The sequence below is a fragment of the Rattus norvegicus genome, chromosome 19 (assembly GCF_036323735.1).
Source record: "Rattus norvegicus strain BN/NHsdMcwi chromosome 19, GRCr8, whole genome shotgun sequence".
Classification (NCBI taxonomy): Eukaryota; Metazoa; Chordata; class Mammalia; order Rodentia; family Muridae; genus Rattus; species Rattus norvegicus.
Genome location: NC_086037.1, coordinates 30005863 through 30020300, shown reverse-complemented (window position 1 = coordinate 30020300; position 14438 = coordinate 30005863). Strand labels below are relative to the sequence as shown.

General features: G+C 44.1%; 1 protein-coding gene across 1 annotated transcript in view; it reads right to left on the bottom strand.

Annotated features, from left to right (window-relative positions):
* Positions 1–14128, bottom strand: part of Ces1e (carboxylesterase 1E) — a 36456-nt gene extending 22328 nt beyond the window's left edge. The window contains exons 1-5 of the mRNA NM_031565.3: positions 13886–14128; positions 9685–9889; positions 7373–7517; positions 4229–4362; positions 2442–2595 (exon numbers count right to left, since the gene is read on the bottom strand). Of these exons, the coding sequence (NP_113753.2) occupies positions 2442–2595; positions 4229–4362; positions 7373–7517; positions 9685–9889; positions 13886–13937 (690 nt within the window). The 5' untranslated portion in view covers positions 13938–14128. The remainder of the gene's footprint in view (positions 1–2441; positions 2596–4228; positions 4363–7372; positions 7518–9684; positions 9890–13885) is intronic.
* Positions 14129–14438: the final 310 nt, after the last annotated feature.

Sequence of the window (14438 nt, the reverse complement as noted above, 5' to 3'; positions counted from 1 at the left end):
TAAGACAATCACTAAGGGACATAAAAGGCTACCTAGGATAGGATATCAGAGGACTTCAATATGCAGCCCTCGTATTTGGAAACGTCTTCCAAACTAAAAATAAGCAAAGAAATCTCAGAGCTAAAATATATCATGAATCAACTGGACTTAAGTGATTTATACAAAATATGTCACCCTATACATAGGGAATACAAAAGCTTCTCAACTGCAAATGGAAACTTGTCCAAAACTATCATATCACAGTCCACAAATAAAATATTAAAAAGTACTAAGAAATTGAAATTATTCCTTGTTTCTAATAAGATCTCAACGAAATAAAAGTAGAATCAATAACAAGTATTTGAATAATCTCATCTTAAGCATATTATAATATCAATATGCATGTAAACACGTTAAAATTAATTAAATTTGTCCTTCAAGCCATTCGAATTTATCACCAGGTGTAAGTAATATATGGAGGAAATTAAAGTTATTAGATTGTAAGCCTGAAATCAATGTGTCATATTAACAACATTGGAACCCAGGAACTAAAAAAGAAAATGAACTGTGATGGCTTTTGTATAAATTAGGAAATTCTTAATAATATTTAGTTATCTCATCAAGGGGATAGCATGAAACAGACCTTGGACTTTTATCCTAGAACTAAACGATTTAAGTTATTGAACAAAATAATCTGTGAGAAAGTATCCAGAATAATCATGTGTTGAAGTATCCAAATAGTTCTCCATTTGCAAAAGCTAAAGCTAGATTTTAGGTTTCCTGTGGGGTCAGAGTGGAAGACAGAAGCTCTAACTCTATATAATTGTTATATAAGGGAAAATCATGGCAGAATAAAGCTAAAATTCAAAAATTGGAAAAGGCTATGCAACATAGGTAAATAAGAGTCCCAGGGACACACATACACCACAATGGAGAGGAGAGAGAATGGAAGGCAGGTCTACAGGAGAGAGATAGTAGATACATGCGGGGATGGATAAAAGCTGTGAAAACACTACAGTAATACATGTCCAATTGTCCTCCTTGGATTTATCTGCATCTTTCCTTATCTCTGAGGAAAACAAGACCATTTTCCTCGAAATATTCAGCCACAAGTTTGAAAATTATGGTAATATGTCTGCACTCTGATCAGTTCTCAGGAGGCTGGACGGTCACTGAGGACTCCCAGAAGTTTCCATCGATTCCCACAGTGTCTTCTACTCCTTGTCTCTACCCCAACTTGATTCCTCATATCACCAGAGTGTGTTTGAGACTGCTCCCTCTTGAGCCTCTACCCATCCTTCCTCACACTCATCTCTCCATTCCCCCCTAGACCCTCAGTCCCAGACACTGCTGCCCTTTTCTTTTGGTTCTTTTTTTCGGAGCTGGGGACCGAACCCAGGGCCTTGTGCTTCCTAGGTAAGCACTCTACCACTGAGCTATAATCCCCAGCCCCACTGCTGCCCTTTTTATTGGGGTTTCAGAGCCACAAGGCCAATTAAGATGACTCACTGACAGCTCTGAGAGCTCTAGTTCCCTCAATGTGTAGGTCTCGCTTGAAACAGTGATGCCTGATCTACCTTACACCCTTCCCCTTTACAATCTGCAACTTATTTCAACACTTCTCTCCCCTCTTCCAAAATGAATTATATGTTAACACAACGAGCAAAGAGAAAAAGAACTCAACTAATTGAGAAGAGAAATAATATATAGCAGTTGCTTTTTATTCTGGGGCATAAAAGTGCCTCTTAGAAGTCAAGGAAGCCAAACTAGATAAGATGGATGAAGCAAAGAAGTGCAGGTTGACAGGAACCGGATGTAGATCTCTCCTGAGAGACACAGCCAGAATATAGCAAATACAGAGGTGAATGCCAGCAGCAAACCACTGAACTGAGAACCGGACCCCCGTTGAAGGATTCAGAGAAAGGACTGAAAGAGCTTGGAGGAGCTTGAGACCCCATATGAACAACAATACCAACAAACCAGAGCTTCCAGGGACTAAGCCACTACATAAAGACTATACATGGACTGACCCTGGACTCTGACCTCATAGGTAGCAATGAATAACCTAGTAAGGGCACCAGTGGAAGGGGAAGCCCTTGGTCCTGCCAAGGCTGGACCCCCAGTGAATGTATTGTTGAGAGGAGGGCGGTAATGGGGGAAGGATGGGGAGGGGAACACCCATAGAGAAGGGGAGAGGGAGGGGCTAAGGGGATGTTGGCCTGGAAACTGGGAAAGGGAATAACATTCGAAATGTAAATAAGAAACAAAGAATTTAATAAACATGGAGAAAAAAAAGTCAAGGAAGTTTTTAATCTTCCACTGTGTATTGCTGAGCAATGAAAGTTTCAACCTGAATCTAGGTATTGAAAGCGAAGTTCCCATGGCTGGGGTGTGTCTCGTCTCCAAGGGATTCTATCAGAAGATATCACACCTAAATAAGGTCTGGTGCCAGGGACACTTACAAGAACAGAGACACTTTCACCTCCTGCTGACTCTCCAAAGATGGTCACAGAGCCTGGGTCCCCTCCAAAGTTGTCAATGTTGTCCTGGACCCAGTGCAGTGCAGCCACCTGGTCCAAGTGACCCCAGTTGCCCCGGCTGTGTTCATCCCCTGTGCTGAATGAAAGCAGGGTGAAATTAGATATGGCATGGCTGGACTCTCAGAGCTAGCAGTAGGCTGGGGCTCTTAGTGAAGTAAGCTGTGCTCTACATTCCTAATACATGGCTTCACCTGCCTCTCGTCTCTAGCAATGTGCTCTCTGGGACTTAACACTTATCTTCCAGGAACTGTGAACTGTGAAGATAGCCTAAGAGCTAGTTAGTGCTCCTCTAGAAACAAGACAGTCAAAAATCTCCAACTTCTGAGAGTGTAGTCAGTTCACACTGCAAAGAATAATAAATGAGTGGGAAGAAGTTTTAGTATCAAGTAATGAAAGTTCTTTGAAAATAAAAATAAAACCAGCTTATTAAAGATGTAGGGATGGGGGCAGTGTGTGTGGGTGTGTGTGTGGGGGGTGGTACTTCAGACTGCAGGACCAAGAAAGGCCTCTTGGGAGCAGTGCTAGCTGTTTAATAGAGACTCGAGTATAATGAGCAGGTAGGCTTATGAATATCATAAGATGTTACTGCTTGTCATAAAAGTAGCAGTTACAAAACACTGGAGCCATGGAAACAAACATCCGAGTGTATCTAACAGCAGACACAGGCTCTCTCTGGCAAGGGATTCCACACATGTGTGGAAACCATTTGAAGAAGCATATTTGATTCAGCCCCTATCTCTTATAGCATTCTGACTACTCTGTAGAAAATTCATGCCTTAGAAGTAACGGGTTTATAAAAGCTGCTGGTTATAACAATAATCCAGTCCTAAACTGTAAGATTTTTATCAGTGTGGAAGCAGGGAGTAGATGATAAAAGTAGATGCGGTCAGTTTGTTTTGAAGGTGGAGCCAAAAGGACTTGCTCATTGGTTAGATATTGAATAGTGGAGTCCAAAATGCCCTCTAGGCTTCTATATCAAGCAATCAGGAGGTGGCATAGCCAGTACCAACAGTGAGATGCAGGAAAAGGAGGAAGGTTCTGTTCTTTTCCCTCTGCTCAGAACAGCAGAAGCATGGCGTAACTCAATCCACCTCCTACAACAATGTGCCCACTCTGCAAAAGGTGGTCTAGAGACAGCTATTATCTATGCCTTGAACCATAAAAGGAACAACTCATAAATCTGCTTAGAAGAAGTGCAAAGAAGTAGAGAATTAATGGATAAGCGAGGTCCGCTAGTGGAAGAGCAGGATGCGTTCTGAAGGAGCCTGGCAGAGGTCTATAGATGCTTGCCATCACTAGAACTGAGTCCTGGCATCTTTGATCTGGCAGCTGTTACATTGGGATGTGCTCATGTGAAAGAATGATGGGGTACAAGAGTACTGCCCTTGGTGAGATCATAGCACCAGGGTTAGTTTCCTAGTGAGCCAGGAATAAAAACTGCAAGGCTTCCTCAGTTTCTCCCTCCAGCTTTGTGTCTCCTATGTGATCTCTTCTGCAAACTGAAGACTCCATTTTTGTCCCTCTAACAGGTTGATCTCAATATAAGAGCCCACACCAGACTCCAAACAGAAGGAAAAAAATGTATCTTGGATGATCAGCCTCTGAAATTCTTAACTCAATAAATAGTTTCCTTATAAATATCATAAGTATTGATCTGGTATTTTGATATATAATGAGAAAACAAATAGACTAATAAGAGTTCAAACTACCTGAAGAATCCCCAAATACCCAGACGGTATTGAATGACCACTACCACCACATTTTCATGAGTAGACAGGGCTAGTCCATCATAGGTGGATGCCCCACCTAACACTAGTCCACCTCCATGGATCCACACCATCACCTGGAGAAGGAAGCAACAACACAGATTACCAGAAAGCTCCTCAGAAGGACCATAGAAGTTGTACTGTTTGGTTACGTAAATCTAAGCTGACTCAAGTATGGCCTCACTGAAGCAGGGCTAGTACTGAGCAAGGCTACAGCAGGCAAACTTTCCTACCCATTGCTGGGGCCTAGAATGTCGTCTTCACCATTGTTTCTTCCTTTCTTCAAAGACTATGAATCCTGTCTGTACAGGCCTCCTTAAACAAAACATCATCACAGGAACATCTGAGGCCAATGTTGTCATGCTCACCCCAACACTCTACTCTCCTCATGCCTGGGCTTCATGTCAATGGCTCGTCTTCATCTTTCTCAGACTCCGTGTCTGACTGTGCATATGGTGATGCTGAGTACAACAGCAGGATGAAGGAACAAGTGATCCAGTGAGGAAATTCCCGTAGTCCCACCCTGAGCCTCTAGAGTAGACCCAGTAAAAGGCCTTTTCTCTTCCTCCTCTTCCTCTTCCTCCTCTTCCTCCTCCTCCTCTTCCTCCTCTTCCCTCTCCTCCTCCTCCTCTTCCTCCTCCTCCTCTTCCTCCTCTTCTCTCTCCTCCTCCTCCTCTTCCTCCTCTTCTCTCTCTTCCTCCTCTTCCTCCTCTTCCTCCTCCTCTTCCTCCTCCTCTTCCTCCTCCTCTTCCTCCTCCTCTTCCTCCTCCTCTTCCTCCTCCTCTTCCTCCTCTTCTCTCTCCTCCTCCTCCTCTTCCTCCTCTTCTCTCTCCTCTCTCCTCCTCCTCCTCTTCCTCCTCTTCTCTCTCCTCCTCCTCTTCCTCCTCTTCTCTCTCCTCTCTCCTCCTCCTCCTCTTCCTCCTCTTCTCTCTCCTCTCTCCTCCTCCTCCTCTTCCTCCTCTTCTCTCTCCTCCTCCTCCTCTTCCTCCTCCTCCTCCTCTTCCTCCTCTTCTCTCTCCTCCTCCTCCTCTTCCTCCTTCTCTTCCTCCTCCTCCTCCTCTTCCTCCTCTTCTCTCTCCTCCTCCTCCTCTTCCTCCTCTTCTCTCTCCTCCTTTTCCTCCTCCTCTTCTCTCTCCTCCTCCTCCTCTTCCTCCTCCTCTTCCTCCTCCTCTTCCTCCTCCTCTTCCTCCTCTCTCCTCCTCCTCCCTCTCTCCACTTCTTCCTCCTCTTTTCTTTCTCTTTCTTTCTCTCTTTCTCTCTTTTTCTCTCTTTCTTTCTTTCTTTTTTCTTTCTTTCTTTCTTTCTTTCTTTCTTTATTTCTTTCTTCCTTCCTTCCTTCCTTCCTTCCTTCCCTCCCTCCTTTCTTTCTTTCTTTCTTTCTTTCTTCCTTCCTTTCTTTCCTTCTTTCCTTCCTTTCCTTTCCCTTCCTTCCTTCCCTCCCTCCCTCCCTCCTTTCTTTCTTTCTTTCTTTCTTTCTTTCTTTCTTTCTTTCTTTCTTTCTTACCTCTCTCTCTCCCCACCCCTCTCTTCCTCTCAGGTAAGACTTTGTTTTTTAAAGACAGAGTAAGCATAACTGGACCCATAGTTGCTATGTAGCCCATGCTGACATCAAAGTTGCTCAAATGCTTCTGCCTCAGTCTCTTCAGTGCTGAAGTTGCACATGTGAGCCAAAGGCTTCTCTAGAGTGGACTCTTCTTGGCTAGTCTTTTTTTCTGATGCAGATGACCCTCTGATATATCTTGATATCTCCTATTTGTCCAGTAGGCTCAGGTAGTGATCAGAAGAAAGGAGAGGAATCAGTGACAGAGAAAAGGAAAGCTTCAGAGCCAGGGGGAACACCCTGCAGCTATTACAGGGCCAGCGGCATGCATCAGGACAGTTGGGGACAACACAGGTCTGTCAGAAGAATGGCAGAGTTGACAGCAGCATTAGAAGCACAGCAGTAACAGAGCCGGCAGGGGTTGCGACATTAGCAACCTCAGCAGAAGCATCGGTAGTAGCAAAATGCAATGGTAGATACCACCCTAGACATAGCAGCCTCAAATGTGACTATAGCAGAGAGAGGCAGGTGAAATGTCCCTGAGAATAGTGAGGACAGACACAGGGTAAATGGAGAAATCAAGAGGAGAGAGTGGACAGCTAAGGCTTGTGGACAAATAGGACTACAGAAGTCAAAGAAGAGATGCTACAGGTCTTGTCTTCTATAAGAGTTTAAGAGAGCTGCTGGGTATTATGGACCCCAGGCTTCAGCAACTCTTGTTCCTGAATGGGACAGTAGCAATAGCTGCTATCAGGACCTGGGGAATCCTGATATACAAGCCTCACATCTGTAATGCTTGACGTGCCGGGGAATCCTAACAGCTAACTAAATTGGAAGGTACAATGATAGTCCCTACCCAGAGAATGGAGTGTAGCCCAGAAGCTACTCTCTGGGGAAGAAGCCCCTGCCTTCTATAACTGTGACATTAGCAACTTCAGCAGAAGCATCAGCAGTAGCAAAATGCAATGGTCTATAACCTGTGTCATCATAGGGCTAATAACTCCAGTTCCAGGAGCATTCTCAACATCTGCAACCCAGCAGGATATCTGCCCCTAGCTGTGGGCTACTACCACGAATGCTCTCAGAAGCAAGCAGTTCTTTGTACTGACACACAATTCCTCGGGCCAAGGATGACCAGCAAATAACCATAGATGACCAGTTTGCCTTCTATTTGTGTGAGAAAAATCAGGGAAGAATTAGATTTTATCTGTGAGGCCATCACCTCTAAACACCAGCTTCACACATGAGGAAACAAAGTCACAGGGGGTTAAAGAAGCTACTATGTAGTACTGCTTTGGAGACTCAGGGAATGAAGGCTACATCACAACAACATTCCCAGATTTTAGGGAACACAGAAGGCAAGTACCATTGCCTGAGGCTCCTGGGGAAAATCAAGGGAAAATGTCTTGTATGGTGGAGGGAAGCTCTGGGTCTCTGTATTGGTTCATTGCTGTGGTGCCCATGGCTCGAGTTGTTTTAGGCCCTTCTGTTTGTACGGAGGAGCCACATGGTGAAACTCAGAAGGCTAGAACAGTTCCATAACTTACCGGCAGTCTATCACGTTTTGTCAAGTCAGCAGGCGTGTAAATATTTAGGTAGAGACAGTCTTCAGAAAACTGGAGAGAAATGTTCTCTTCCCGGTTAGTTAGAAGGTCATTGACTATTTGCCCTGCCACGGGGTCTTGGGAGCACCTGTGAGAGGAGAGAGAGCACCCACGGTTCTATTCTACCAGATGCAAACTGGAAACATTACCTGGCATCAACTGTGTGCTGGGAGATAGAATCTTTTTTTTTAACTTATTTTTTTATTTCATGTATGTAAGTACACTGTCGCTATCTTCAGGCACACCAGAAGAGGGCATCAGATTTCATAACAGATGGTTGTGAGCCACCATGTGGTTGCTGGGATTCAAATTCAGGACCTCTGGAAGAGCAGCCAGTGCTCTTAACCGCTGAGCCATCTCTCCAGCCCGGGAGATATAATTCTTTAAGTTGCTATCATCCCCTGGGGACACTGGAATGGAGGCCATGGGAACTGCATCCTGAAGCTGCAGTCTCCTTGTTCTACAGCAAGTGGAGAACTTACTGTGTCTCCCTCTCCAGAGTCTTCTATCTTCTCTGGCCAAGAAGAACATAGGCGCTTATATTGGTTTGCCCATGGAGATGACACTACTTGTACTGCCTAGACAGGACCCCATGTTCTGCTGAGCTTTGTCCAGTGAGCTAAATATATCGCTGACTGAGATTCTCTACCAGGTGAACATGGTCTAGTTCTGGGGGGACCACCATCACCACAGAAATGCTCTTAACCAGCAGACATTTCATCAGTAACCCAAGAGAACTGCTTTCCAATTCAGCTTCACCCACTGATAAACTGGGTCACCTTATTTCCTGACCTAGATCCCAATCTGCCAGGTCTCAATAAGGAGATAGCTATGTCCAAGAGCTTTGCAACCAACCCTGGCCTGCTAGGATTCTCTTATCAATTATTAAAGTAACCATTGTTACTCTCATAAAAGATTCCAAAGGCCATTCGAGATTAGAGTGGGTAATGTTACTGATGTCTTCCAGTGAGGAAGACTGATTTGCATTGTATGCGCACACATATAGGTTAAGTTCTTCAGTGAGCTCCACCTTCGTCTGCATTTCATAGATGAGAAGACAAGGCACGGGTGGTCAGAGACCTGATTAAATATCTCACCACCTTGAGATATGCTCATGTGGGGCAGTTCTGATATTCTCAGTACCTTACAAGAAATATTCCCAGATCCCAGGAGCCAAGCATTATTTTCTTGTAGAAGGAGCTGCAAAGATCCTCAGATGTCAGGATGACACAGAAATGCATGTCACGCACAGAAATGAATCAGTAGAAATGGTTCCACATTTCATTCTGAGAACTTTTCTTACATCATCAAGGGAAAGAGTGTAATACTCTTAAAAGCAATGACTCAAATGTCAAAAGAGGAATCCATTAAGTTCATGAGGATTTCACCACAAAATCAAGATTGACATTACATTTATTATTGCCATGATCATTATGTATTATTTGTTTCCCCAAAGGCAGAATAAAAATATTTCAGTAAGTCTAATTAATGTTTGGGCATGGTTTCTTAATGGAGAAGCTCTGGAGAAAATTTAAGAATAGGTTCATTGTTTAGGTTCAATAATTCTATTTCGTGGGACTTATCCTAATGTATTCATGAATATGTGGAGTAGTTTCAACAGTTCATCCTGATCATATGTTAAAGACTCGGTGCATATAATGCAGTGTGATGCTGGAATTAAGGCGATTAAAAGCAACAATCTGAGAGTCAGTGGCAGAGGATGACTGAGGCTGCCAGCATACTGGTCAGCGAGAGAGGCATTCATCAGAGTGATAGAGGCCTGTGACAGACAAAAGACGGGAAATATGTTGATGGCAGTGACAGCTGTTTCTGAGTAGTAACCTGTGTGGAGTCACATTCCTCGGCTCCACATCTTGTATTTCCTAACTTTTCTGTAGTAAGCACTCATTAAATAAACAACAAAAACATATAAAGTAGTGGGAGTTCAAGTAGTACACTATGAAGAAAGGATTCTAGGAGGCTAGGCAGTTTTAAGTGTTTCAAGTGTCCATAATGTTCTTTTATTTCTGGGAGTTGAAAGGCTTTTGTTAGGGGTGAAAAAACATTCTGTAGGCACTCAGAGAAAAAGACCCTCTGAAAAGCAGAGCGGGGACTTGGGGAGGCAGAAGTCCTCCATAATGTTACTGATTTCAGAACAAAGTAGAAGCCAGTTAGAGGACAGTGTTGAGCCCTTCCTATGTCATTGTGAGGCAGGTTTCCTCCAAAAGAGGTACAGGTCCACTCTTGTGACTTACATAGGAGGGTAGGAGGTGGTGTTCTTTACGAAGCTCCAGGGCTCTGCAGGCTGTGGTGGAGCAAACCTCAGAGATCCGAGAGGGGGCTTGGCAAAGGGGACTCCCAGGAAGACGGCCACAGGCTGTGTGAATCCTTCTAAGCTGACGTACTTCCCGAGGACTTTGCCTTGCAGGGTGTCCACTACGGGTAGTGACGATGGGTGTCCTGGTGGTCAAGAGAAAAAGAGAGCACATTAGGGAGAAAAACTCAGATCAGGATTTCTAATAGGTCTCCCTTTGTCTGAGGGATGTCTTGATTAACTGCCACAGTCCCGTAAGTCTCATTATGTTCTCAACATAAGATAATGTTGAAGAAAACAGTCCTTGTTTTGGAGGGCTGAAGGAATGGACAAATTGGAATTGCCCATGAAATGGATTAAGCAAAGAGGGGTGGCTGATAGTAATGTTTGTGACCCCGAGTAGAGTATAATCTTCAAAAGTCTCTGGAAACATGTACCCATTAAGGACTTGGTACTGTCCCATCAAATGTGCACATATATTTAATTCAAACACTCAAGGCACAGAGGCAGAGGCAGACATATGTCTGTGAGTTCCAGGCTAGCCTAGTCTACCCAGAGAGTTCCAGGACAGCCATAGCTATACAATTAGATCTTGTCTTTAAAAAAAAAAAAGCAGAGCCTCATTGTAGACAAAAGGATGTACGAGGTATCTCTCCTCTCTCAGGAGTCTGATCTTATAGGACAGGACCATAGAGATACTTGGCCTAATGCTGAGTTGAAATATGTATCCTAGAATGAACACTTCTGATTTTTTTTGTCTCAAAAGAACTTCTGCTTCTCGCAGATGCAGAAGTGAGCGGGGGAGGTGCAGAGCATGCAGAACAGCAGCAGCACACAGAGTAGAACAGATGGTCTGTTGGGATGGCTGAGTTGCGCACCACCAAGCCAGAGCCTGTAGCTGTTAATGGCTACTCAGGAGCGAGAAGGTGCCTGCGTAGGAGGTCTTTGGTCTTGCTCAGTGGACAAACACAAAGTCTGAACAACTGCAGAGTAAAGGAACTTTTTAAGTTCTAGGATATTCCCCCATTGGCTCTGAGTTGGGTGATCCAGAGTAGAGCCTTTTATGGATTCCACTATTTCTATATATACTTCTATATATTCTATGTACTTCCATATACCTCATTCTTACACAGGAGACAATCATTTTTCATTGCTCTGCTCCTTTGATCTGTCCTACTTCTGTGTATTATGGGATCTGAGGAAATCAGCCCGATCTTCCTTCAAGAGACAGGGGCACTTGTGCACACCTCCTCATGATCACCCATGGCTGCACTCACATGGTCAACTACCTCAATGCCTCAGAGCACTCTTACTGGTGATTCCTTTTCTATCACTCTTACAACTGCTCCCATATTCATAAGGAAAGCATACTTCCTTCTGCAAGTGTGACATAATAGAAAATGACTCCCGGCTTCCACCTAACGGAAGAATAACCCACTTTATTGAACACTCTGTACTGAAAACAGTGAACAAAACAGGATATGGGATGCAAGGTATCTACAAGTTAATTATTAAAAAAAAAGGTGTTTCCTGCTGTTATTTCCTGCTAATTAGTATAAAATATTAAGTTAATTTTTGGAAGAAAGTTATATATCCTCAGATTATGCTTTGCTGACTTTTATTTTACTTATGATTATTAGGGTTATCAGGACAAAGCCCCATGATAAGTCTAAAATATATTTATATAAAGAAGAACAGCCATTAACACTGGGAAAATCTTTATGAAAAGCAGGTTGCGAGCTGTAACCATGCTTCGTGTGACTAAAGCAAACACGATGCTTCCCTCCTTTCTTCTTGTTAGTTATTATCAAGGCATTGAGAGAGACGCTTTCTGGAAAACTTGTATGTTAGGAAGTCTGTGGATGGTGACAATGTGAGTTGCTTTCTGCTAGACACCGTCTACTTTTTATAACTAGGAGGAGAATGCCATAAATTAACATGAAGATATGAATGAGAAAGGAAGAACTGATCCCTCCTCGATGTCGAGGCAAGAAAGAGGATTTGGTGTCAGGATTTAAACCTGGCTCAGCTTGAAGGGGCTTGAGACCCCATATGAACAACAATGCCAGCCAACCAGAGCTTCCAGGGACTAAGCCCCTACCTAAAGACTATACATGGACTGACCCTGGACTCTGACCCCATAGGTAGCAATGAATATCCTAGTAAGAGCACCAGTGGAAGGGGAAGCCCTTGGTCCTGCCAAGACTGAACCCCCAGTGAACGTGATTGTTGGGGGGAGGGCGGTAATGGAGGGAGGATGGGGAGGGGAACACCCATATAGAAGGGGAGGGGGAGGGGCTAGGGGGATGTTGGCCTGGAAACCGGGAAAGGGAATAACAATTGAAATGTAAATAAGAAATACCCAATTTAATAAAGATGGGGGGAAGAAGAATAGCAATTTTTGCCTTAAAAAAAAAAAAAAAAACCTGTTTGCCCGGAAACCGGGAAAGGGAACAACATTCGAAATGTAAATAAGAAATACCCAAGTTAATAAAAAAAAAAAAAAAAAAAAAAAACCTGGCTCAGTGAGAGGCAGATCCTACTGAGAAACTGGTGAGAGGTACTAGGATGATGCTGTAAGGCTGGTAAAGATGATAAGAGGCGATTGAAGTTCAGTGTATATGGCAGGGATGCGTGCTACCACTCTGCCGGTGCTACCGTGAAGCGATAAAAGCTCTGCAAGCAAGAATGCAGGGACAGCCACAGCTAAGGGTAAGAATGTCTACCGTAGGGCATCAGAATAAGGGCACAGCCTTGCAGAAGGACTGGGATAAGGGTATAGGTTGCAGAAGATGCCAAGTGTTTTGAAGAAGTGAAGGGAGCAACGTCTGAGCAGATTTAGACATAGCCTCCATCGGACCAATACCCACCTCCCGCTGAGATAGAGTGGGTAGAAACCAGACTTCTCAGAATAAGAAGTGTTTGGCTCAGGTGGGAGTTATGAACAAGGCCAGGTATAGCAGTCGCCACTTACATGTGTGTAATGTGCACACATCAACATCGTGAGCAATCAGCCGTGTGCTAGAGGTTCTTTTCGGTTCCTTTAAGGTATTTCTCCAAGATTTACCAGGGAATCCCAAATGATCCCACTTATCACAAGAACATGAGCTTGTAAACAGCTCTCTCTCTCTCTCTCTCTCTCTCTCTCTCTCTCTCTCTCTCTCTCTCACACACACACACACACACACACACACACACACACACACACACACCCCACAATGGAAATAGAATGACCAGCAGAAAAAAAACAACAACAAAGCAAAATCAACCAAACAAAAAACCTCCATTCTAAACCCTTCTCTGCTTTGCTCTCAGCTCCTAGTTGAGACGATAAAATTGAAGCAGGTTCTAAGCTATCGGTGTTCTTATAGATGAACGCCAGCTCTGGATCCAGGAGTCATAGATAGGATAAGTGGGTGTTTGCAGTGTGTACAGCCCTATGGATCTCAACTCCTCACAGATAAACACTGAGGCCCAATATGTAATCTTGTATTAACCATGAATTTAAATTGCTCATCTGATGTGTTGGCCTATGTTACTTTTCTGTGGGGACTGTGGATCCTGGAATACATCAAATCCAGAAGCACTCTCATTTATCTACCCCCTTCCCTCACCTCTTCTCACCTAAACCCACCCTAAATACTATAGAAAGAGCCACCTAAGGCATCCTCACAGTGACCCAATGGGGAGGGTATTGTCACCACTTCTGTAGAGAGAGGAAGACACAAGATCACCACGCTGAGTACTTTGCCTGAAGACAAGTGGTTTGGAAGTATTTGGCTGTGATTCTGAACTTTCTACCAAGCTTCCCTCCATGATCAGGCAAAATGTAAAGGAGCAGTAAAGGAGCAGTTAAGTTAGTAAGGGGCTTTCCTAATCCCCTGTGTGACACATGTGACTAGCTCATTGCCCTTCTGTACCTGCCATGTGATCTTAAGTCCCAGCGTTTGTTTTTCTCTGACACAGCATGTCCACTCACTCCAATAGCTGGTCTGGGATATTTGTTTAAACAGTAAAAACTGCTATGGATCAAAGCTCACAACAGCTTTAAACGTTTGTCACTTTTGCCCAACTCTACCCACTATTAGCTTTTGAAATGTGACCCCCCACCAACGGGACATTTGTATTCCATAAAAACTTACCCCCTGCTGTGAATGCTGCAAGAAACACCAGGATCAGAGCATAGAGGCACATGATAGAAGGCTACAGGCTTGGGGGACAGCGAGATCTCCAGCCTATGACAAGGGGACCACACGGATCCTGGATCCTGCCGCACTCCTGGAGATTACTAGCAAATTCCTCTCAATCGATTGTATGCTACCAGAAAAGAACAATCCTTCTATTCCAAAGAGTCCTACGGGGCTTTTCAGGAGTTCACTAAGCCATCCCCACCCAGAGTTTACTCTGCTTTATCTAAATTGTTTGGACTCTACACTTAGATTGCAGGAGTCCACAAACTGGCCCAACAACTTCTTATGTAAGCATCTCTCAGCATGGCATTCACAACTTAGTGCTCTCTTATTTTCCAAACCCAGGCACCAGCTCTGCAGACACCTTCAAGCAAGGTGAGTCTTAGGTCTTGGGTCCTTACATCAAGCCCCTCACACCCAAACAGTTGACCACCAGAGAGATTAGGGCACACCCCCCCCCAGCTTCTCTTTGCTGGTAGAGTTTTAGATCTCATTTTGGTGAAAA